Source organism: Eucyclogobius newberryi, unplaced genomic scaffold (assembly GCF_026437365.1).
Source record: "Eucyclogobius newberryi isolate DKJ021-1_F unplaced genomic scaffold, fEucNew1.0.hap1 SCAF_16, whole genome shotgun sequence".
In the NCBI taxonomy this organism is placed as follows: Eukaryota; Metazoa; Chordata; class Actinopteri; order Gobiiformes; family Gobiidae; genus Eucyclogobius; species Eucyclogobius newberryi.
In genome coordinates, this window is record NW_027315790.1 from 36,438,273 (window position 1) to 36,464,447 (window position 26,175).

The window sequence follows — 26,175 nt, forward strand, 5'->3', positions numbered from 1 at the left end:
CCAGGACTAAACCAGGTCTAAACCAGGACTAAACCAGGACTAAACCAGGACTAAACCAGGACTAAACCAGGTCTAAACCAGGACTAAACCAGGACTAAACCAGGTCTAAACCAGGACTAAACCAGGTCTAAACCAGGACTAAACCAGGACTAAACCAGGACTAAACCAGGACTAAACCAGGTCTAAACCAGGTCTAAACCAGGACTAAACCAGGTCTAAACCAGGTCTAAACCAGGACTAAACCAGGACTAAACCAGGACTAAACCAGGTCTAAACCAGGTCTAAACCAGGACTAAACCAGGACTAAACCAGGTCTAAACCAGGACTAAACCAGGACTAAACCAGGACTAAACCAGGACTAAACCAGGTCTAAACCAGGACTAAACCAGGACTAAACCAGGTCTAAACCAGGACTAAACCAGGACTAAACCAGGTCTAAACCAGGACTAAACCAGGTCTAAACCAGGACTAAACCAGGACTAAACCAGGTCTAAACCAGGTCTAAACCAGGACTAAACCAGGTCTAAACCAGGACTAAACCAGGACTAAACCAGGTCTAAACCAGGACTAAACCAGGACTAAACCAGGACTAAACCAGGTCTAAACCAGGACTAAACCAGGACTAAACCAGGACTAAACCAGGTCTAAACCAGGACTAAACCAGGACTAAACCAGGTCTAAACCAGGACTAAACCAGGACTAAACCAGGACTAAACCAGGACTAACCAGGTCTAAACCAGGACTAAACCAGGACTAAACCAGGACTAAACCAGGACTAAACCAGGACTAACCAGGTCTAAACCAGGACTAAACCAGGACTAAACCAGGACTAAACCAGGACTAAACCAGGACTAACCAGGACTAAACCAGGACTAAACCAGGACTAAACCAGGACTAACCAGGTCTAAACCAGGACTAAACCAGGACTAAACCAGGACTAAACCAGGACTAAACCAGGCCTAACCAGGTCTAAACCAGGACTAAACCAGGACTAAACCAGGACTAAACCAGGACTAAACCAGGACTAAACCAGGCCTAACCAGGTCTAAACCAGGACTAAACCAGGACTAAACCAGGACTAAACCAGGACTAAACCAGGACTAAACCAGGTCTAAACCAGGTCTAAACCAGGACTAAACCAGGTCTAAACCAGGTTTAAACCAGGACTAAACCAGGACTAACCAAACCTAAGCAAAAGCACGTACCTGAGGAGCTCCTCCTCATAAACGTCTGCATCGTACGGATAAACCTCAGGACTGAGACAGAGACGGAACAGTCAGGACCAGGACTAAACCAGGTCTAAACCAGGACTAAACCAGGACTAACCAGGTCTAAACCAGGACTAAACCAGGACTAAACCAGGACTAAACCAGGACTAAACCAGGTCTAAACCAGGTCTAAACCAGGTCTAAACCAGGACTAAACCAGGACTAAACCAGGACTAAACCAGGTCTAAACCAGGTCTAAACCAGGTCTAAACCAGGACTAAACCAGGACTAAACCAGGACTAAACCAGGACTAAACCAGGACTAAACCAGGTCTCACCTGCAGCTCCTATTCCGCACTGAACCTCCATTATGAAACCTAAAACAGGAAAAAGGTCAGAGAGAGCGCCTCCTGCAGGTCAGAGCTCCTCCTCCTGCAGGTCAGAGGCTGTACCTGTCGTGAGGACAATCCAGAGATGGAGCCAGAGACATTCTCCTCAAACTCCTCCTGAAACAAGGATTAAATGTGTTCAAGATGTGACACACACACACACACACGGACACACACAGACACACACACACACACACACACACACACACTCACTCACACAGACACACACAGACACACACACACACACACACACACAGACACACACAGACACACACACACACACACACACACACACACTCACTCACACAGACACACACAGACACACACACACACACACACACTCACACAGACACACACAGACACACACACACACACACACAGACACACACAGACACACACACAGACACACACAGACACACACACACACACACACACACAGACACACACACAGACACACACAGACACACACACACACACACACTCACACAGACACACACAGACACAGACACACACACACACACACACACACACACACAGACACACACAGACACACACACACACAGACAAACACAGACACACACACACACTCACACACACAGACACACACACACACACACACACACACACTCACACAGACACACACAGACACACACTCACACACACACACACACACACACACCTGTCTGGGGAGGGGGCGGTGGCATCTGACTGGGTGCGGTTGAGTTTTGATCCTCGCAGCAAACGAACAGCGTCTTCTCTGAGAAGTGGGTAAAGAGTCTGAGAGCTGAGGACGGAGAGAGGGGCGGAGTCATAGGGGCGGAGTCATAGGGGCGGAGTCACAGGGGTGGAGACATTATAAAGGCGCTATGTGGCCCCATCTGCTCATGCCAATAATGCTTGTGAAGCATTGTTCTCCACCACCCACAGGTCACAGACACAGCACCCACAGGTCACAGACACAGCACCCACAGGTCACAGACACAGCACCCACAGGTCACAGACACGGCACCCACAGGTCACAGACACAGCACCCACAGGTCACAGACACAGCACCCACAGGTCACAGACACAGCACCCACAGGTCACAGACACAGCACCCACAGGTCACAGACACGGCTCCCACAGGTCACAGACACAGCACCCACAGGTCACACACACAGCACCCAAAGGTCACAGACACAGCACCCACAGGTCACAGACACGGCTCCCACAGGTCACAGACACGGCACCCACAGGTCACAGACACAGCACCCACAGGTCACAGACACGGCTCCCACAGGTCACAGACACGGCACCCACAGGTCACAGCACCCACAGGTCACAGACACAGCACCCACAGGTCACAGACACAGCACCCACAGGTCACAGACACAGCACCCACAGGTCACAGACACGGCTCCCACAGGTCACAGACACAGCACCCACAGGTCACACACACAGCACCCACAGGTCACAGACACAGCACCCACAGGTCACAGCACCCACAGGTCACAGACACAGCACCCACAGGTCACAGACACAGCACCCACAGGTCACAGACACAGCACCCACAGGTCACAGACACAGCACCCACAGGTCACAGACACAGCACCCACAGGTCACAGACACGGCACCCACAGGTCACAGACACAGCACCCACAGGTCACAGATACAGCACCCACAGGTCACAGACACAGCACCCACAGGTCACACATACAGCACCCACAGGTCACAGACACAGCACCCACAGGTCACAGACACAGCACCCACAGGTCACACACACAGCACCCACAGGTCACAGACACAGCACCCACAGGTCACAGCACCCACAGGTCACAGACACAGCACCCACAGCATCTTCCTCGTCTCTGGTGACTTTAACCACACTTCTCCCTCTTCTGTCCTGACACACCAGTATGTCTCCTGTCCCACCAGAGACAATAGAACATTGGACTTGTTCTTTGCCAACACCAGGAGGCTCCTCCCCCCTCCCTCCCTTGGGCAGCTCGGACCACACCCTTGTACACCTGAGGCCTGTGGTGCCCCGTGTGGTGAGGAGGTGCTCTGCTGAGAGCGAGGAGGCTCTGAGGGACTGTTTCAGCACCATCACCAAGCATCAGGACATCAGCACCATCACAGAGCATCAGGACATCAGCACCATCACAGAGCATCAGGACATCAGCACCATTTGTTGTGAGAACACTGTTCCCTCCGGACGGTGTTTTCCAAACAACAAGATGAACCGTGACCTGAAGGTTCTGCTGAAGGAGAAGAAGAGCCTTCAGGTCAGAACAAGGAGGAGCTGAGGACTGTGAGGAGGAGCTGAGGAGGAAGATCAGGAGGAGGAGGCTACAAGAGGAGGAGCAGCTGCAGCAGGAGAACATTCAGGGAGTGGGAGGAGCCTGAAAACCATCTCGGGCTTCAAAATCCCCCCTGTCCAGACAGAGGGGGATCTACAGTGTGTGAATGATTTAAATGCTCACTTCATGAGATTAAATTGGTCGCCCGCCCCTCTCCCTGCACAGACCCCTCCCCCTGCACAGAACCCCCCCCCTGCACAGACTCCTCCCCCTGCACAGCTGCATGCTCCCTCTTCCACAGCTGGACAATGCCCTGCATCCGTTCCTCTTCTCACCTCTGCACCGGACCATCAGCTCCCCACTTCACCTGGACTCACCCGTCCCCCCAGCACACAGTCCCCCTGGACTCACCCGTCCCCCCAGCACACAGTCCCCCTGGACTCACCCGTCCCCCCAGCACACAGTCCCCCTGGACCCACCCGTCCCCCCAGCACACAGTCCCCCTGCCAACCACTGACTGTCACAGCAGCTCAGGTGAGGAGAGAGCTGAAGAGGATTAAAGTGAGGAAGGAGCAGGACCTGAGGCATCAGCTCCAGGATCCTTAAGTCCTGCAGATGAACTGTGTGGAGTTATGGAGCATGTCTTCAACATGAGCCTGAAGCTGAGGGTGGTACCACAGGTCTGAAGACCTCCTGTCTGGTACCACAGGTCTGAAGACCTGCTGTCTGGTACCACAGGTCTGAAGACCTGCTGTCTGGTACCACAGGTCTGAAGACCTCCTGTCTGGTACCACAGGTCTGAAGACCTGCTGTCTGGTACCACAGGTCTGAAGACCTCCTGTCTGGTACCACAGGTCTGAAGACCTCCTGTCTGGTACCTGTGCCCAAGACACCGCGCCCCAAAGACCTCAACAGCTTCAGACCGGTGGCTCTCACCTGCAGTGTGGGGACCTGCAGTGTGGGGGACCTGCAGTGGGGGGCCCCAGGGCACCGTCCTCGTCTCTTCACCCTCTACACTGCAGACCTCAGACATGGACACTGTGTCCTGCAGAAGTTCTCTGACCACTCTGCCATCATGGGACTCATCACAGACGATGATGTGGAGGACAGAGGAGCAGGACTTTGTGGAACCACCTCCTCATCAACGCGGGGAAGACCAAGGAGATGGTGGTGGACTTCCACAGAGGCCACGCCCCCCTCACCAGTGAACATCCAGGGACGGGACATGCCACGCCCCCCTCACCAGTGAACATCCAGGGACAGGACAGGCCACGCCCCCCTCACCAGTGAACATCCAGGGACGGGACAGGCCACGCCCCCCTCACCAGTGAACATCCAGGGACGGGACAGGCCACGCCCCCCTCACCAGTGAACATCCAGGGACTGATATAAACATGTGCAATACTGTCATACCCATGTGCAATACTGACATACACATGTGCAATACTGTCATACCCATGTGCAATACTGAATTACACATGTGCAATACTGACATACACATGTGCAATATTGTCATACCCATGTGCAATACTGACATACACATGTGCAATACTGTCATACACATGTGCAATACTGTCATACACATGTGCAATACTGACATACACATGTGCAATACTGTCATACCCATGTGCAATACTTTCATACACATGTACGATACTGTCATACACATGTATAATACTGTCATACCCATGTGCAATACTGACATACACATGTGCAATACTGTCATACCCATGTGCAATACTGACATACACATGTGCAATACTGTCATACCCATGTGCAATACTGAATTACACATGTGCAATTCTGACATACACATGTGCAATACTGTCATACCCATGTGCAATACTGAATTACACATGTGCAATTCTGACATACACATGTGCAATACTGTCATACACATGTGCAATACTGAATTACACATGTGCTATTCTGACATACACATGTGCAATACTGTCATACACATGTGCAATACTGTCATACAAATGTGCAATACTGACATACACATGTGCAATATTGTCATACCCATGTGCAATACTGACATACACATGTACAATACTGTCATACACATGTGCAATACTGTCATACATATGTGCAATACTGTCATTCCCATGTGCAATACTGTCATACCCATGTGCAATGCTGTCATACCCATGTGCAATACTGTCATACCCATGTGCAATACTGTCATACCCATGTGCAATACTGATATAAACATGTGCAATACTGTCATACCCATGTGCAATACTGACATACACATGTGCAATACTGTCATACCCATGTGCAATACTGAATTACACATGTGCAATACTGACATACACATGTGCAATATTGTCATACCCATGTGCAATACTGACATACACATGCGCAATACTGTCATACACATGTGCAATACTGTCATACACATGTGCAATACTGACATACACATGTGCAATACTGTCATACCCATGTGCAATACTTTCATACACATGTACGATACTGTCATACACATGTATAATACTGTCATACCCATGTGCAATACTGACATACACATGTGCAATACTGTCATACCCATGTGCAATACTGACATACACATGTGCAATACTGTCATACCCATGTGCAATACTGAATTACACATGTGCAATTCTGACATACACATGTGCAATACTGTCATACACATGTGCAATACTGTCATACAAATGTGCAATACTGACATACCCATGTGCAATATTGTCATACCCATGTGCAATACTGACATACACATGTACAATACTGTCATACACATGTGCAATACTGTCATACATATGTGCAATACTGTCATACACATGTGCAATACTGACAAACACATGTGCAATACTGTCATACCCCTGTTTAATACTTTCATACACATGTGCGATACTGTAATACCCATGTATAATACTGTCATACACATGTGCAACACTGACATACACATGTGCAATACTGTCATACCCATGTGCAATACTTTCTTACACATGTGCAATACTGTCATACACATGTGCAATACTGTAATACCCATGTGCAATACTGTCATACCCATGTGCAATACTGTCATACATATGTGCAATACTGTCATACACATGTGCAATTCTGACATACACATGTGCAATACTGTCATACACATGTGCAATACTGTCATACACATGTGCAATACTGTCATACAAATGTGCAATACTGACATACACATGTACAATACTGTCATACACATGTGCAATACTGTCATACATATGTGCAATACTGTCATACACATGTGCAACACTGACATACACATGTGCAATACTGTCATACCCATGTGCAATACTTTCTTACACATGTGCAATACTGTCATACACATGTGCAATACTGTAATACCCATGTGCAATACTGTCATACCCATGTGCAATACTGACATACACATGTGGAATACTGACATACACTTGTGCAATACTGTAATACCCATGTGCAATACTGTCATACCCATGTGCAATACTGTCATACCCATGTGCAATACTGTCATACCCATGTGCAATACTGTCATACCCATGTGCAATACTGTCATACTCATGTGGAATACTGTCATACCCATGTGCAATACTGTCATACCCATGTGCAATACTGTCATACCATGTGCAATACTGTCATACCCATGTGCAATACTGACACAAACATGTGCAATACTGTCATACCCATGTGCAATACTGACATACACATGTGCAATACTGTCATACATATGTGCAATACTGTCATACACATGTGCAACACTGACATACACATGTGCAATACTGTCATACCCATGTGCAATACTTTCTTACACATGTGCAATACTGTCATACACATGTGCAATACTGTCATACCCATGTGCAATACTGTCATACCCATGTGCAATACTGACATACACATGTGCAATACTGACATACACTTGTGCAATACTGTAATACCCATGTGCAATACTGTCATACCCATGTGCAATACTGTCATACCCATGTGTAATACTGTCATACCCATGTGCAATACTGTCATACCCATGTGCAATACTGTCATACCCATGTGGAATACTGTCATACCCATGTGCAATACTGTCATACTCATGTGGAATACTGTCATACCCATGTGCAATACTGTCATACCCATGTGCAATACTGTCATACCATGTGCAATACTGTCATACCCATGTGCAATACTGACACAAACATGTGCAATACTGTCATACCCATGTGCAATACTGACATACACATGTGCAATACTGTCATACATATGTGCAATACTGTCATACACATGTGCAACACTGACATACACATGTGCAATACTGTCATACCCATGTGCAATACTTTCTTACACATGTGCAATACTGTCATACACATGTGCAATACTGTCATACCCATGTGCAATACTGTCATACCCATGTGCAATACTGACATACACATGTGCAATACTGACATACACTTGTGCAATACTGTAATACCCATGTGCAATACTGTCATACCCATGTGCAATACTGTCATACCCATGTGTAATACTGTCATACCCATGTGCAATACTGTCATACCCATGTGCAATACTGTCATACCCATGTGGAATACTGTCATACCCATGTGCAATACTGTCATACCCATGTGCAATACTGTCATACCCATGTGCAATACTGTCATACCCATGTGCAATACTGTCATACCCATGTGCAATACTGTCATACCCATGTGCAATATTGACACAAACATGTGCAATACTGACATACACATGTGCAATACTGTCATACCCATGTGCAATACTGACATACACATGTGCAATACTTTTATACACATGTGCAATACTGTCATACACATGTGCAATACTGTTATACCCATGTGCAATACTGACATACCCATGTGCAATACTGACATACTCATGTGCAATACTGACATACTCATGTGCAATACTGTCATACACATGTGCAATACTGTCATACACATGTGCAATACTGTCATACACATGTGCAATACTGTCATACACATGTGCAATACTGTCATACACATGTGCAATACTGTCATACACATGTGCAATACTCTCATACACATGTGCAATACTGTTATACCCATGTGCATATAACTGTAAATAGAGTGTTTATTTTACCATTATTATTAGTATTATTTTGTCTTACGCTGTTTTTATTTCATTTTATCTTTATTTATTTTTCCCCTTCATTCCTTATTAAGAAATGACAGGTTTTGTTTATAAGAGTTCTTCTTTTAAGAGTGTTTTTTAAACTGTCCTTTTCCTCTGTATCTACTGCGTTGCAACCACGAAATTTCCCCATGTGGGACAATAAAGGAATATCTTCTCTTGTGATGATGAGTTACAGGAGCTGAGACAGTGACACTGTGGACGGAGAACAACAATATGAGAAGATGGGATCCAGGTCCTGCAGAAATAATCCCAGACTCATGGGAGTTCCAGAGGGGGATGAGTTCCAGAGGGGGATGAGTTCCAGAGGGGGAGGAGTTCCAGAGGGGGAGGAGTTCCAGAGGGGGATGAGTTCCAGAGGGGGATGAGTTCCAGAGGGGGATGAGTTCCAGAGGGGGATGAGTTCCAGAGGGGGATGAGTTCCAGAGGGGGATGAGTTCCAGAGGGGGATGAGTTCCAGAGGGGGATGAGTTCCAGAGGGGGATGAGTTCCAGAGGGGGATGAGTTCCAGAGGGGGATGAGTTCCAGAGGGGGATGAGTTCCAGAGGGGGATGAGTTCCAGAGGGGGATGAGTTCCAGAGGGGGATGAGTTCCAGAGGGGGATGAGTTCCAGAGGGGGATGAGTTCCAGAGGGGGATGAGTTCCAGAGGGGGAGGAGTTCCAGAGGGGGATGAGTTCCAGAGGGGGATGAGTTCCAGAGGGGGATGAGTTCCAGAGGGGGATGAGTTCCAGAGGGGGAGGAGTTCCAGAGGGGGAGGAGTTCCAGAGGGGGAAGAGTTCCAGGGGGGGAGGAGACAGGGCGGTCCCAGAGCACATCGCCATGGCAACCAAGACCAGCTGCTGATAAACCACGAGGCCTGAGAATGAGGTTTATAAATGATCAATGTGAGCAATGTGAAGCTGCAAGGGTTAAAGGAGACCTCCAGGGTTAAAGGAGACCTCCAGGGTTAAAGGAGACCTTCAGGGTTAAAGGAGACCTCCGGGGTTAAAGGAGACCTCCAGGGTTAAAGGAGACCTCCGGGGTTAAAGGAGACCTCCGGGGTTAAAGGAGACCTCCGGGGTTAAAGGAGACCTCCGGGGTTAAAGGAGACCTCCAGGGTTAAAGGAGACCTCCGGGGTTAAAGGAGACCTCCAGGGTTAAAGGAGACCTCCAGACCTCCAGGGTTAAAGGAGACCTCCGGGGTTAAAGGAGACCTCCAGGGTTAAAGGAGACCTCCAGGGTTAAAGGAGACCTCCAGGGTTAAAGGAGACCTCCAGAGTTAAAGGAGACCTCCAGGGTTAAAGGAGACCTCCAGGGTTAAAGGAGACCTCCGGGGTTAAAGGAGACCTCCGGGGTTAAAGGAGACCTCCGGGGTTAAAGGAGACCTCCAGGGTTAAAGGAGACCTCCAGGGTTAAAGGAGACCTCCGGGGTTAAAGGAGACCTCCAGACCTCCGGGGTTAAAGGAGACCTCCAGACCTCCAGGGTTAAAGGAGACCTCCAGGGTTAACAAGAGCCAAAATCAGAAGAATCCTGCCTAAAAGTGAAGCTGAAAAACTTATCCATGCATTTGTAACGACTAGATTAGACTGTAACTCCTGCTCACAGCAGGTCCTAAAAGCTCTTCACTGGCTCCTGTCGAGTTTAGAATCAAATTCAAAATTCTACTCTTGACCTACAAAGCCATAAATGACATGGCCCCATCCTACCTCAAAGATGCTATAGAACCATCTCATCCAAACAGAGCTCTTCGCTCTCAGAATGCTGGCCTTCTGGTGGTGCCAAGAGTCTCTAAAAGTACTGTAGGAGGTGGAGCCTTCTGGTGGTGCCAAGAGTCTCTAAAAGTACTGTAGGAGGTAGAGCGTTTGGATACCAAGCTCCTGTGTTATGGAATCAGCTCCCGACCCATGTTAAATATGCTGACACAGTCTCTTCATTTAAGTCCAGGCTTAAAACGTTCCTCTTCGAAATCTCTTATGGTCAGAGTAGTTAGGAACAGAAACATAAACCCACAGCTTTAGCTACGCTGCCCTAGGAGTAACTATGCTGGGGGAAGTATGACAGCTTGAGCACTATCCTCTTCTTCTTCTGACTACTTATGCTATCAAACAATATTTATTTTTTTAAAGGAGACCTCCAGAGTTAAAGGAGACCTCCACAAAGACGATGATTTCAGTCTTGTCTGAGTTCAGCAGGAGAAAGTTGTTTTGCCTCCACACACTGACTCTGGCACCAGCAGGAGGCCCTCTGGCACCAGCAGGAGGCCCTCTGGCACCAGCAGGAGGCCCTCTGGCACCAGCAGGAGGCCCTCTGGCACCAGCAGGAGGCCGGTCCACACACGGATCTGTTGGATGCAGTGACAGAGTGAATGGTCCATATTCACCTGCGACAGTGAAACATAGATCTGACTCATCATAATTGTGATAAATTTGGACATATTTTCACTGCGTGTCATGTGACCGAACTGCAGCATGTAGAGGATGAACAGAAGGGGTCCCAGGACTGACCCTTGGGGCACTCACAGTCAGGGGCATGTGGTCTGAGACACAAAGTACTTCCTGTCTTCCAGATAGGACCATAACCAGTTTAGGGCGGGGCCAGTGATGCCCACCCAGTCCTCTAGTCTCTGTAAGAGGGTCCCACGCTGTCCTCTAGTCTCTGTAAGAGGGTCCCACCCTGTCCTCTAGTCTCTGTAAGAGGGTCCCACCCTGTCCTGTAGTCTCTGTAAGAGGGTCCCACCCTGTCCTCTAGTCTCTGTAAGAGGATCCCACCCAGTCCTCTAGTCTCTGTAAGAGGGTCCCACCCAGTCCTCTAGTCTCTGTAAGAGGGTCCCACCCTGTCCTCTAGTCTCTGTAAGAGGGTCCCACCCAGTCCTCTAGTCTCTGTAAGAGGGTCCCACCCTGTCCTCTAGTCTCTGTAAGAGGGTCCCACCCAGTCCTCTAGTCTCTGTAAGAGGGTTCCACCCAGTCCTCTAGTCTCTGTAAGAGGGTCCCACCCTGTCCTCTAGTCTCTGTAAGAGGGTCCCACCCTGTCCTCTAGTCTCTGTAAGAGGGTCCCATGATGGACAGTGTCAAAAGCAGCATCAGATCCAACAGAATTAAGACTGAGGCTTTGCCCGTGTCAGTGTTCAGGAGGATGTCATTTGTCACCATGACAACAGCAGTCTCAGTCACCGTGACAAAAGCAGTCTCAGTCACCATGACAACAGTAGTCTCAGTCACCATGACAACAGCAGTCTCAGTCACCATGACAACAGCAGTCTCAGTGTGATAACAACAGCAGTCTCAGTCACCGTGACAACAGCAGTCTCAGTCACCATGACAACAGCAGTCTCAGTCACCATGACAACAGCAGTCTCAGTCACCTTAGTCTCAGTCACCGTGGCAACAGCAGTCTCAGTGTGATAACAACAGCAGTCTCAGTCACCATGACAACAGCAGTCTCAGTCACCGTGACAAAAGCAGTCTCAGTCACCATGACAACATTAGTCTCAGTCACCATGACAACAGCAGTCTCAGTCACCGTAGTCTCAGTCACCGTGGCAACAGCAGTCTCAGTCACCGTGACAACAGCAGTCTCAGTCACCGTGACAACAGCAGTCTCAGTCACCGTGACAACAGCAGCCTCAGTCTCACCGTGACAACAGCAGCCTCAGTCACCGTGACAACAGCAGTCTCAGTCACCATGACAACAGCAGTCTCAGTCACCGTGACAACAGCAGTCTCAGTCACCATGACAACAGCAGTCTCAGTCACCGTGGCAACAGCAGTCTCAGTCACCGTGACAACAGCAGTCTCAGTCACCATGACAACAGCAGTCTCAGTCACCGTGACAACAGCAGTCTCAGTCACCGTGACAACAGCAACCTCAGTCTCACCGTGACAACAGCAGTCTCAGTCACTGTGACAACAGCAGTCTCAGTCACCGTGACAACAGCAGCCTCAGTCACCGTGACAACAGCAGTCTCAGTCACCATGACAACAGCAGTCTCAGTCACCATGACAACAGCAGTCTCAGTCACCGTGACAACAGCAGCCTCAGTCACCATGACAACAGCAGTCTCAGTCACCATGACAACAGCAGTCTCAGTCACCGTGACAACAGCAGTCTCAGTCTCCATGACAACAGCAGTCTCAGTCACCGTGACAACAGCAGCCTCAGTCACCATGACAACAGCAGTCTCAGTCACCATGACAACAGCAGCCTCAGTCACCATGACAACAGCAGTCTCAGTCACCATGACAACAGCAGCCTCAGTCACCGTGACAAAAGCAGTCTCAGTCACCATGACAACAGCAGCCTCAGTCACCATGACAACAGCAGTCTCAGTCACCATGACAACAGCAGCCTCAGTCACCGTGACAAAAGCAGTCTCAGTCACCATGACAACAGCAGTCTCAGTCACCATGACAACAGCAGTCTCAATGTGATAACAACAGCAGTCTCAGTCACCGTGACAACAGCAGTCTCAGTCACCGTGACAACAGCAGTCTCAGTCACCATGACAACAGCAGTCTCAGTCACCATGACAACAGTAGTCTCAGTCACCGTGACAACAGCAGTCTCAGTCACCGTGACAACAGCAGTCTCAGTCACCATGACAACAGCAGTCTCAGTGTGATAACAACAGCAGTCTCAGTCACCATGACAACAGCAGTCTCAGTCACCGTGACAAAAGCAGTCTCAGTCACCATGACAACAGTAGTCTCAGTCACCATGACAACAGCAGTCTCAGTGTGATAACAACAGCAGTCTCAGTCACCGTGACAACAGCAGTCTCAGTCACCGTGACAACAGCAGTCTCAGTCACCATGACAACAGCAGTCTCAGTGTGATAACAACAGCAGTCTCAGTCACCATGACAACAGCAGTCTCAGTCACCGTGACAACAGCAGCCTCAGTCACCATGACAACAGCAGTCTCAGTCACCGTGACAACAGCAGTCTTAGTCACCGTGGCAACAGCAGTCTCAGTCACCGTGACAACAGCAGCCTCAGTCACCGTGACAACAGCAGTCTCAGTCACCATGACAACAGCAGTCTCAGTCACCATGACAACAGCAGCCTCAGTCACCGTGACAACAGCAGTCTCAGTCACCATGACAACAGCAGTCTCAGTCACCGTGACAACAGCAGTCTCAGTCACCGTGACAACAGCAGTCTCAGTCACCGTGACAACAGCAGTCTCAGTCACCGTGACAACAGCAGTCTCAGTCACCGTGACAACAGCAGTCTCAGTCACCGTGACAACAGCAGTCTCAGTCACCGTGACAACAGCAGTCTCAGTCACCATGACAACAGCAGTCTCAGTCACCATGACAACAGCAGTCTCAGTCACCGTGACAACAGCAGCCTCAGTCACCGTGACAACAGCAGTCTCAGTCACCATGACAACAGCAGCCTCAGTCTCACCGTGACAACAGCAGTCTCAGTCACCATGACAACAGCAGTCTCAGTCACTGTGACAACAGCAGTCTCAGTCACCGTGACAACAGCAGCCTCAGTCACCGTGACAACAGCAGTCTCAGTCACCATGACAACAGCAGTCTCAGTCATCATGACAACAGCAGTCTCAGTCACCATGACAACAGCAGCCTCAGTCACCATGACAACAGCAGTCTCAGTCACCGTGACAACAGCAGTCTCAGTCACCATGACAACAGCAGTCTCAGTCACCGTGACAACAGCAGTCTCAGTCACCGTGACAACAGCAGTCTCAGTCACCATGACAACAGCAGTCTCAGTCACCATGACAACAGCAGCCTCAGTCACCATGACAACAGCAGCCTCAGTCACCATGACAACAGCAGCCTCAGTCACCATGACAACAGCAGTCTCAGTCACCATGACAACAGCAGCCTCAGTCACCATGACAACAGCAGTCTCAGTCACCATGACAAGAGCAGTCTCAGTCACCATGACAACAGCAGCCTCAGTCACCATGACAACAGCAGCCTCAGTCACCATGACAACAGCAGCCTCAGTCACCGTGACAACAGCAGCCTCAGTCACCATGACAACAGCAGCCTCAGTCACCATGACAACAGCAGCCTCAGTCACCGTGACAAAAGCAGTCTCAGTCACCATGACAACAGCAGTCTCAGTCACCATGACAACAGCAGCCTCAGTCACCATGACAACAGCAGCCTCAGTCACCATGACAACAGCAGCCTCAGTCACCGTGACAACAGCAGCCTCAGTCACCATGACAACAGCAGTCTCAGTCACCATGACAACAGCAGCCTCAGTCACCATGACAACAGCAGCATCAGTCACCATGACAACAGCAGCCTCAGTCACCGTGTCAACAGCAGCCTCAGTCACCATGACAACAGCAGCATCAGTCACCATGACAACAGCAGCCTCAGTCACCGTGTCAACAGCAGCCTCAGTCACCATGACAACAGCAGCCTCAGTCACCATGACAACAGCAGCCTCAGTCACCGTGTCAACAGCAGCCTCAGTCACCATGACAACAGCAGCCTCAGTCACCATGACAACAGCAGCATCAGTCACCATGACAACAGCAGTCTCTAAAACCTGAAAAACATCTAATGAGTTGTTTATTAAGAGTAAATCTGTGACTGTTGTAAACGACCTTTTCAAGGACTTTGCCCCAAAATGTCAGATCAGAGATGGACCGGTCATGACTCAGGACTGACCACTCCCCCCTCCCCCTCCCCCTGACCACTCCCCCCTCCCCCTGACCACTCTCCCTGACCCCTGCTCTTCTTGAGGAGAGGCTTTATGAAGTTGCAGTTTTCAAAGACATTGGGAATGTTCCAGATTGAAGCTTTAACTATGTGAGTGAATGGTCCTAACAAACTGTTCAGCACAGACTTTAGAAATCTGGTGGGTAACACATCAAGGCAGCATGTAGATGAACTCAGACTGGTGATGATCTCATGGACAGTTTTGTCAGTTACTGGTGCAAAGTGAGTTAGCTCACAAGTGTCTTGGTGGTTTTAGGGTAATTTTTTGCATTGTGGGATTTATAGCATTTTTAATGCCCTGAACTTTGTCATTAAAGAATAATGCAAACTCATTACACTTGGATGTGGAAATGAGTTCTAACGGCAGCTGAGCTGGAGGGTTTGTTCATCTGTTACTGTGGAAACAGGACACGCGAGTTGTTACTGCAGCTTCCAATAATTTCAGAGAAATATCTTTCCCTAGTTCTACATAAGATTATGTTGTACATGTTCAGCTTCTCTTTGTAAATCTCTTTTTGAACCTGGAGCTTTGACTTGCGCCATTTCCATTGGGCCCTGCGGCACTCCCTTTTCTGTGCCCTGACCCAATCATGTCTCCATGGCAATTTCTGCTTATTTTGAACCATTTTAGCCTTCATAGGGGCGATGGTGTCCAGAACATTCAAAACACTCGATGTAACAGAGTTCAACAAATCATTTACATTAGAACATGAGACATTTTCAAAGTTTATCATTTCCATAAACAGTGCACCTGTGCCATCACTTATGTGTCTCCTCTGAACAGCTGCAGGACCAGCCTCTGAACAGCTGCAGGAGCAGCCTCTGAACAGCTGCAGGACCAGCCTCTGAACAACTGCAGGACCAGCCTCTGAACAGCTGCAGGACCAGCCTCTGAACAGCTGCAGGAGCAGCCTCTGAACAACTGCAGGACCAGCCTCTGAACAGCTGCAGGACCAGCCGGTGGTTTGTGAAAAACAGACAGGTCAAAGACACAGAAACGATCAGACAGAGAAACATCAACCACATCGACATTGAAATATTTACTCCTTTGTAATGATGAGATCTAGAGTCTGCCCTCTGCTGTGGGTGGGGCCACTCTGCTGTGGGTGGGGCCACTCTGCTGTGGGTGGGGCCACTCTGCTGTGGGTGGGGCCTCTCTGCTGTGGGTGGGGCCTCTCTGCTGTGGGTGTGGTCTCTCTGCTGTGGGTGGGGCCACTCTGCTGTGGGTGGGGCCACTCTGCTGTGGGTGGGGCCTCTCTGCTGTGGGTGTGGTCTCTCTGCTGTGGGTGGGGCCACTCTGCTGTGGGTGGGGCCTCTCTGCTGTGGGTGTGGTCTCTCTGCTGTGGGTGGGGCCACTCTGCTGTGGGTGGGGCCTCTCTGCTGTGGGTGTGGTCTCTCTGCTGTGGGTGGGGCCACTCTGCTGTGGGTGGGGCCACTCTGCTGTGGGTGTGGTCTCTCTGCTGTGGGTGGGGCCACTCTGCTGTGGCTGGGGCCACTCTGCTGTGGGTGGGGCCACTCTGCTGTGGGTGGGGCCACTCTGCTGTGGGTGGGGCCACTCTGCTGTGTGTGGGGCCTCTCTGCTGTGGGTGGGGCCACTCTGCTGTGGGTGGGGCCACTCTGCTGTGGGTGGGGCCACTCTGCTGTGTGTGGGGCCTCTCTGCTGTGGGTGGGGCCTCTCTGCTGTGGGTGGGGCCTCTCTGCTGTGGGTGGGGCCTCTCACATGCTGAGTAAGACTGAAGGTTTCAAGGACAGGATCAAGCTCTTCAGTGTTTCTGTCACAAATATGATCCACATGAACATTGAAATCACCTGTAATGACCAAACCATCAAAGTCTGTGCATACGACTATAACGTCTCAGAAAATCATCAATAAAACGTTGGCAGTGCTGGAGAGGCTCGTATAAAACAATGAAGAGAACAGATGAAGACTGTTTTAGCTCCATTTTAAAGGAGACAACCTAAAATGATGAAAACACCCCAAAAGACAACCTGCGGGTAATTATTTAATCTCTAAAGACAGCACAGACTCCGCCCCCTTTTTTGTTTTCTCGTGTTTCAGATTCAAACTTAAAGTTGGGTGGAGCAGATTCTATCAGAACTACATTTCCTGTGTTTTTGTCAAGCCATGTTTCAGTTAAAAATATAAAATCAAGATTATAAGAAGAAATGAAATTATTAATTAAGAGAGATTTGTTACATAAGGATCTGACATTTAGCACAGCAAGTTTCAGACTAGTTTCAGTGAGACTGGGCTTTATCTTTTCACAGGGAATATGAATCACATTTCTCAGATTGGGCCTGACTCGCATTTTGTTTTCCCATCTGTGTGATGATGTGACTGGAGAAATAGCACTAGGGGGGGCTCGTTTTACATAGGGCCCTGGGTTGGTTTGATTTTTGTTATGACAATAAGTTCTGGCAACGCTGAGACCCAGTGCATCCTCCTTATGGGAGATACCAGGTGAAGGACGAGGGGGGATAGGAGATACCAGGTGAAGGGCGAGGGGGGATAGGAGATACCAGGTGAAGGGCGAGGGGGGATGGGAGATACCAGGTGAAGGACGAGAGGGGGGATAGGAGATACCAGTTGAAGGGCGAGGGGGGATGGGAGATACCAGGTGAAGGGCGAGGGGGGATGGGAGATACCAGGTGAAGGGCGAGGGGGGATGGGAGATACCAGGTGAAGGGCGAGGGGGGATGGGAGATACCAGGTGAAGGGCGAGGGGGGATGGGAGATACCAGGTGAAGGACGAGGGGGGATGGGAGATACCAGGTGAAGGGCGAGGGGGGATGGGAGATACCAGGTGAAAGGCGAGGGGGGAGGGGAGATACCAGGTGAAGGGCGAGGGGGAGGGGAGATACCAGGTGAAGGGCGAGGGGGAGGGGAGATACCAGGTGAAGGGCGAGGGGGAGGGGAGATACCAGGTGAAGGGCGAGGGGGGATGGGTGGTGGGGCTTTTGTTGGTGTAGTCGGCTTGTGCAGGGAAGAGTTGATAAGTATTGACATAACTCTTGATGTCGGTGTAATCCCTCATTCGTCCAGGCGTGTTCCATAGTAGAAAAAGCTTCAGTTGTTTCATCTGGACTCAGTTTGAAAAAATAGACGTTTCGACTTCATCCAAGAGTCATTGTCAATAACAGAATTTAGGTCGAGAACTCCGATATTAATACTGTTCTGTGGTAAGACCCGCCCATTGGGAGGAGCCTTCCTGAAGTAGAAAGAGTTGTTTGTTTCAACAGAAACTCCCCCTTGTATCTACCGAGCCTATTCAGAATCTTAATGGGCTATTAGAATCCTCTTTGTCTTTGTGAGACCCTGGCTCAACCACCCTGAGTACCTGATTAGCATCTGAATGTCCTGGTCCTTTACTTTTCCAGGGGTCCTTTGATTGTTCCACGATCAGAGGAGAGGACGGGAAACTCCAAATAGAAGTATATAGGAAACCTACACACACGGACCAGTATCTGCTCTTTGGTTCCAACCACCCACTACAGCACAAGCTGGGGGTGATCAGAACCTTACAACACAGAGCTCAAGGTGTGCCCACCAGCTCAGAGGGCAAGAAGAAAGAGGAAAAACATGTCCGAAATGCCCTCTCAGCCTGTGGTTACCCCGCTTGGGCTCTCAACAGAGTGAAGAGAACCAAGAAGCAGGACAAAAGGGAAACTGAACAGAGAAGGAATGGTGTTTCTATCCCTTATGTCTCTGGCCTGTCGGAAAAACTGCAGAGAATTTTTAGACAACACGAAGTCCCTGTTTATTTTAAACCAGGAAACACTTTAAGACAAAAACTGGTTCACCCAAAGGACAAGTTGCCGACTCAAAAACAGAGCAATGTAGTTTATTCGATCCAATGCAGTGAAGAAAGCTGTAAAGAACGGTACATAGGTGAGACAAAACAGCCTCTACACAAGAGGCTTTATCAGCACAGAAGAAATACTAGTTCAGGACCTCAGAGTGCCGTGCATCTCCATCTTGAAGCCTCTAATCACTCATTTGAAGACGGTGAGGTGAAGGTTTTAAGCAGGAGAAAAGATGGTTTGAAAGAGGAGTCAAGGAAGCTATTTTTGTTAAAAAAGAAAGACCTTCTTTAAACAGAAATGGAGGGCTTAGGTTTCATCTTCCTGTTATTTATAATGGGATTCTGAACCCCTGGAAAGGTAAAGGACATTCAGATGCTAATCAGGTACTCAGGGTGGTTGAGCCAGGGTCTCACTAAGACAAAGAGGATTCTAATAGCCCATTAAGATTCTGAATAGGCTCGGTAGATACAAGGGGGAGTTTCTGTTGAAACAAACAACTCTTTCTACATCAGGAAGGCTCCGCCCAATGGGCGGGTCTTACCACAGAACAGTATTAATATCGGAGTTCTCGATCTAAATTCTCTCATTGACAATGACTCTTGGATGAAGTCGAAACGTCTATTTTTTCTAACTGAGTCCAGATGAAACAACTGAAGCTTTTTCTACTATAACTCTTGATCTTGCTATATTGGGCGTGAGTGGAGCCATCTTAAGGCCTGATTTGACCAGACATTCAAAGTTACTGTGAAGGCCCCTGGGTGAGGGGGGAGATGAGAAGGCCCCTGGGTGAGGGAGGAGATGAGAAGGCCCCTGGGTGAGGGAGGAGATGAGAAGGAGAGTGAGGAATCTTTGGTGGGAGTAGATGTTGTAGGGGGGACTCAGGGCTGGTCTGAAGGCAGGGGTGATGACAGGGGCGCTGACAGGGATGCTGTTGGGCCTGTCACAGATGGGTTCTTTGATGAGGACCTTATGGGGAATGACTCCTGCGCTGGCCGCGGTGAAGATAAATCTCCAGGAGCGATGGGTTCACCTCAGAGCGGTATAGAGCTCTAAAGACACACCTCAGAGTGTATAAAGCTCTAAAGACACACCTCAGAGTGTTATAAAGCTCTAAAGACACACCTCAGAGCGGTATAGAGCTCTAAAGACACACCTCAGAGTGTATAAAGCTCTAAAGACACACCTCAGAGTGTATAAAGCTCTAAAGACACACTTACTCCTTTTTACTTTTACCAACTTTTAACTGGCACTTAATAAAACTCCTCCCCTCCTGGTGTGACAGAGACCGTCATGTCCCTGACACCAAGAGAAGGGAAGGACCGATTGGACTGTGCCTCATAGAGACTATTTCTATTGTGATTGTGGACTATCGTTATGGTTGTTACCTGTGGAGCGAGGGCTGAGGAGAGTGAGGCCTGATCCGGGTCAGAACCTGGTCTGGAACCGACATGGACGACCCATAGTCCTGACTGTTACACCTGGACAAGGAATCTGAGGGAGAAAAAACAGTTAAGATCTGTCCAGAACCTGTCCAGAACCTGTCCAGAACCTGTCCAGAACCTGTCCAGAACATGTCCAGAACCTCTATAGAACCTGTCCAGAACCTGTCCAGAACCTGTCCAGAACCTGTCCAGAACATGTCCAGAACCTCTATAGAACCTGTCCAGAACCTGTCCAGAACCTGTCCAGAACCTGTCCAGAATCTATAGAACCTGTCCAGAACCTGTCCAGAACCTGTATAGAACCTGTCCAGAACCTGTCCAGAACCTGTCCAGACCCTGTCCAGAACCTGTCCAGAACCTCTATAGAACCTGTCCAGAACCTGTCCAGACCCTGTCCAGAACCTGTCCAGAACCTCTATAGAACCTGTCCAGAACCTGTCCAGAACCTGTCCAGAATCTATAGAACCTGTCCAGAACCTGTATAGAACCTGTCCAGAACCTGTCCAGAACCTCTATAGAACCTGTCCAGAACCTGTCCAGAACCTGTATAGAACCTGTCCAGAACCTCTATAGAACCTGTCCAGAACCTGTCCAGAACCTGTCCAGAACCTCGATAGAACCTGTCCAGAACCTGTCCAGAACCTGTCCAGAACCTCGATAGAACCTGTCCAGAACCTGTCCAGAACCTGTCCAGAACCTGTATAGAACCTGTCCAGAACCTGTCCAGAACCTGTCCAGGTCCACACCCGGTCCAGACCAGTTGAGATCCCTCTTAGACCCAAAGTACCTGCGATGACCCCGACGCTGTCATCGTAGTCCAGGTCTAGGGTCTGTGCTCGGGGCAGAGAACGGCCGTGTTGCAGTACTCTGCGCAGGCCACAGGGGGCGCTCTGAGGCAGCTGCAGCTTGTACCAGTGCGGCTGGTCATCCAACAGCGCCCCCTCCAGGCGGATCAGCACCTGCAGGACCAGAAGTCTGCGGTGTTAAAGTTAAACAGTAAGACTTTATGGGCCATATCACACAGGACTAAACTGGGTCTAAACCAGGAGTAAACCAGGACTAAACCAGGTCTAAACCAGGTCCAAACCAGGTCTAAACCAGGTCTGAACCAGGACTAAACCAGGACTAAACCAGGTGTAAACCAGGTCTAAACCAGGTCTGAACCAGGACTAAACCAGGACACAGGACCAGGACTAAACCAGGACTAAACCAGGTCCAAACCAGGACTAAACCAGGACTAAACCAGGTCTAAACCAGGTCTAAACCAGGTCTAAACCAGGTCTAAACCAGGTCCAAACCAGGTCTAAACCAGGTCTAAACCAGGTCCAAACCAGGTCTAAACCAGGTCTAAACCAGGACTAAACCAGGTCTAAACCAGGTCTAAACCAGGTCTAAACCAGGACTAAACCAGGACTAAACCAGGTCTAAACCAGGACTAAACCAGGTCTAAACCAGGTCTAAACCAGGTCCAAACCAGGTCTAAACCAGGTCTAAACCAGGACTAAACCAGGCCTAAACCAGGTCTAAACCAGGTCCAAACCAGGTCTAAACCAGGTCTAAACCAGGACTAAACCAGGTCTAAACCAGGTCTAAACCAGGTCCAAACCAGGTCTAAACCAGGACTAAACCAGGACTAAACCAGGACTAAACCAGGACTAAACCAGGTCCAAACCAGGTCTAAACCAGGTCTAAACCAGGTCTAAACCAGGTCTAAACCAGATCTAAACCAGGACTAAACCAGGTCTAAACCAGGTCTAAACCAGGTCTAAACCAGGTCTAAACCAGGACTAAACCAGGTCTAAACCAGGTCTAAACCAGGTCCAAACCAGGTCTAAACCAGGTCTAAACCAGGTCTAAACCAGGACTAAACCAGGTCTAAACCAGGAGTAAACCAGGACTAAACCAGGTCTAAACCAGGTCCAAACCAGGTCTAAACCAGGTCTGAACCAGGTCTAAACCAGGTGTAAACCAGGTCTAAACCAGGTCTGAACCAGGACTAAACCAGGACTAAACCAGGTGTAAACCAGGTCTAAACCAGGTCTGAACCAGGACTAAACCAGGACACAGGACCAGGACTAAACCAGGACTAAACCAGGTCCAAACCAGGACTAAACCAGGACTAAACCAGGTCTAAACCAGGTCTAAACCAGGTCTAAACCAGGACTAAACCAGGACTAAACCAGGTGTAAACCAGGTCTAAACCAGGTCTGAACCAGGACTAAACCAGGACACAGGACCAGGACTAAACCAGGACTAAACCAGGTCCAAACCAGGACTAAACCAGGACTAAACCAGGTCTAAACCAGGTCTAAACCAGGTCTAAACCAGGTCTAAACCAGGTCCAAACCAGGTCTAAACCAGGTCTAAACCAGGTCCAAACCAGGTCTAAACCAGGTCTAAACCAGGACTAAACCAGGTCTAAACCAGGTCTAAACCAGGTCTAAACCAGGACTAAACCAGGACTAAACCAGGTCTAAACCAGGACTAAACCAGGTCTAAACCAGGTCTAAACCAGGTCCAAACCAGGTCTAAACCAGGTCTAAACCAGGACTAAACCAGGCCTAAACCAGGTCTAAACCAGGTCCAAACCAGGTCTAAACCAGGTCTAAACCAGGACTAAACCAGGTCTAAACCAGGTCTAAACCAGGTCCAAACCAGGTCTAAACCAGGACTAAACCAGGACTAAACCAGGACTAAACCAGGACTAAACCAGGTCCAAACCAGGTCTAAACCAGGTCTAAACCAGGTCTAAACCAGGTCTAAACCAGATCTAAACCAGGACTAAACCAGGTCTAAACCAGGTCTAAACCAGGTCTAAACCAGGTCTAAACCAGGACTAAACCAGGTCTAAACCAGGTCTAAACCAGGTCCAAACCAGGTCTAAACCAGGTCTAAACCAGGTCTAAACCAGGACTAAACCAGGTCTAAACCAGGAGTAAACCAGGACTAAACCAGGTCTAAACCAGGTCCAAACCAGGTCTAAACCAGGTCTGAACCAGGTCTAAACCAGGTGTAAACCAGGTCTAAACCAGGTCTGAACCAGGACTAAACCAGGACTAAACCAGGTGTAAACCAGGTCTAAACCAGGTCTGAACCAGGACTAAACCAGGACACAGGACCAGGACTAAACCAGGACTAAACCAGGTCCAAACCAGGACTAAACCAGGACTAAACCAGGTCTAAACCAGGTCTAAACCAGGTCTAAACCAGGTCTAAACCAGGTCCAAACCAGGTCTAAACCAGGTCTAAACCAGGTCCAAACCAGGTCTAAACCAGGTCTAAACCAGGACTAAACCAGGTCTAAACCAGGTCTAAACCAGGTCTAAACCAGGACTAAACCAGGACTAAACCAGGTCTAAACCAGGACTAAACCAGGTCTAAACCAGGTCTAAACCAGGTCCAAACCAGGTCTAAACCAGGTCTAAACCAGGACTAAACCAGGCCTAAACCAGGTCTAAACCAGGTCCAAACCAGGTCTAAACCAGGTCTAAACCAGGACTAAACCAGGTCTAAACCAGGTCTAAACCAGGTCCAAACCAGGTCTAAACCAGGACTAAACCAGGACTAAACCAGGACTAAACCAGGACTAAACCAGGTCCAAACCAGGTCTAAACCAGGTCTAAACCAGGTCTAAACCAGGTCTAAACCAGATCTAAACCAGGACTAAACCAGGTCTAAACCAGGTCTAAACCAGGTCTAAACCAGGTCTAAACCAGGACTAAACCAGGTCTAAACCAGGTCTAAACCAGGTCCAAACCAGGTCTAAACCAGGTCTAAACCAGGACTAAACCAGGACTAAACCAGGACTAAACCAGGTATAAACCAGGTCTAAACCAGGTCTAAACCAGGACTAAACCAGGACTAAACCAGGTCTAAACCAGGTCCAAACCAGGTCTAAACCAGGTCTAAACCAGGTCTAAACCAGGACTAAACCAGGTCCAAACCAGGTCTAAACCAGGTCTAAACCAGGACTAAACCAGGTCCAAACCAGGTCTAAACCAGGTCTAAACCAGGACTAAACCAGGTCTAAACCAGGTCTAAACCAGGTCCAAACCAGGTCTAAACCAGGTCTAAACCAGGTCTAAACCAGATCTAAACCAGGACTAAACCAGGTCTAAACCAGGTCTAAACCAGGTCTAAACCAGGTCTAAACCAGGACTAAACCAGGTCTAAACCAGGTCTAAACCAGGTCCAAACCAGGTCTAAACCAGGTCTAAACCAGGACTAAACCAGGACTAAACCAGGACTAAACCAGGACTAAACCAGGTATAAACCAGGTCTAAACCAGGTCTAAACCAGGACTAAACCAGGTCTAAACCAGGTCTAAACCAGGACTAAACCAGGTCTAAAGCAGGACTAAACCAGGTCTAAACCAGGTCTAAACCAGGTCTAAACCAGGACTAAACCAGGTCCAAACCAGGTCTAAACCAGGTCTAAACCAGGACTAAACCAGGTCTAAACCAGGTCCAAACCAGGTCTAAACCAGGTCTAAACCAGGTCTAAACCAGGTCTAAACCAGGACTAAACCAGGTCTAAAGCAGTTCTCACCTGCCCCAGTAGCTGGTTTTCCTCGTCCTGGATGTGGATCTGGTCGTGGACTCGGTTTTGGTCCCACACGGTGAGCTCTAGAGTCCGTTCCGTCAGGTCCCGGAGAAGAACAGGACCATAGATGAAAGTCTGGCTCCAGCGAGGGTCTGTGGACTTCCTCACGGTCTTAGTCCTGCGCCGGCTCTTCTCACTGCAACAACAAGACTGGCTTTAGTCCTGGTTCAGTCCTGGTTTAGTCCTGGTTTAGTACCTGCGGTCCGGCAGCAGGTAGAGGTTCACGTAAGGGTTTCTGGGACGGTTGTCCTCTCGACATGGAAGTTCTTTTGCGCCGAGAACCGTCACAATGAGCTGACGCCCGACTGAGTCCAGCCACAGCCTCACCTGAACAGAACCGAGTCAGAACCAGGCACGGGACCGGATCCAGACCGAGTCAGAACCAGGCACAGGACCGGACTCACCTGGATCCTTGGGACCAGCACTCGCCGTGAGCCCTGAAACACAAAACGACCGGGTTCAACATTTGTGGATTTTATATTACTTTTTTCAATAAACCAAATGAAAACCTGACCGTGGGACTGACAGGACACGACAGCGACACCTTCTGACCGCTCTGAGAACTACAGCCTGAAACCAGAACAGAACATGTTCTAAACCACAGCTCTGAGACGGGACTCAAACCTAGA

General features: G+C 49.1%; 1 protein-coding gene across 1 annotated transcript in view; it reads right to left on the minus strand.

Moving 5' to 3' along the window:
- rims2b (regulating synaptic membrane exocytosis 2b) overlaps window positions 1-26,175 on the minus strand; it is a 100,259-nt gene that overhangs the window by 67,654 nt on the left and 6,430 nt on the right. Inside the window, exons 6-15 of the mRNA XM_072447268.1 lie at window positions 26,061-26,116; window positions 25,951-25,983; window positions 25,743-25,873; window positions 25,493-25,682; window positions 21,732-21,903; window positions 20,888-20,993; window positions 2,276-2,380; window positions 1,660-1,713; window positions 1,546-1,584; window positions 1,206-1,256 (exon numbers count right to left, since the gene is read on the minus strand). Coding sequence (XP_072303369.1) covers window positions 1,206-1,256; window positions 1,546-1,584; window positions 1,660-1,713; window positions 2,276-2,380; window positions 20,888-20,993; window positions 21,732-21,903; window positions 25,493-25,682; window positions 25,743-25,873; window positions 25,951-25,983; window positions 26,061-26,116 — 937 coding nt within the window. The remainder of the gene's footprint in view (window positions 1-1,205; window positions 1,257-1,545; window positions 1,585-1,659; window positions 1,714-2,275; window positions 2,381-20,887; window positions 20,994-21,731; window positions 21,904-25,492; window positions 25,683-25,742; window positions 25,874-25,950; window positions 25,984-26,060; window positions 26,117-26,175) is intronic.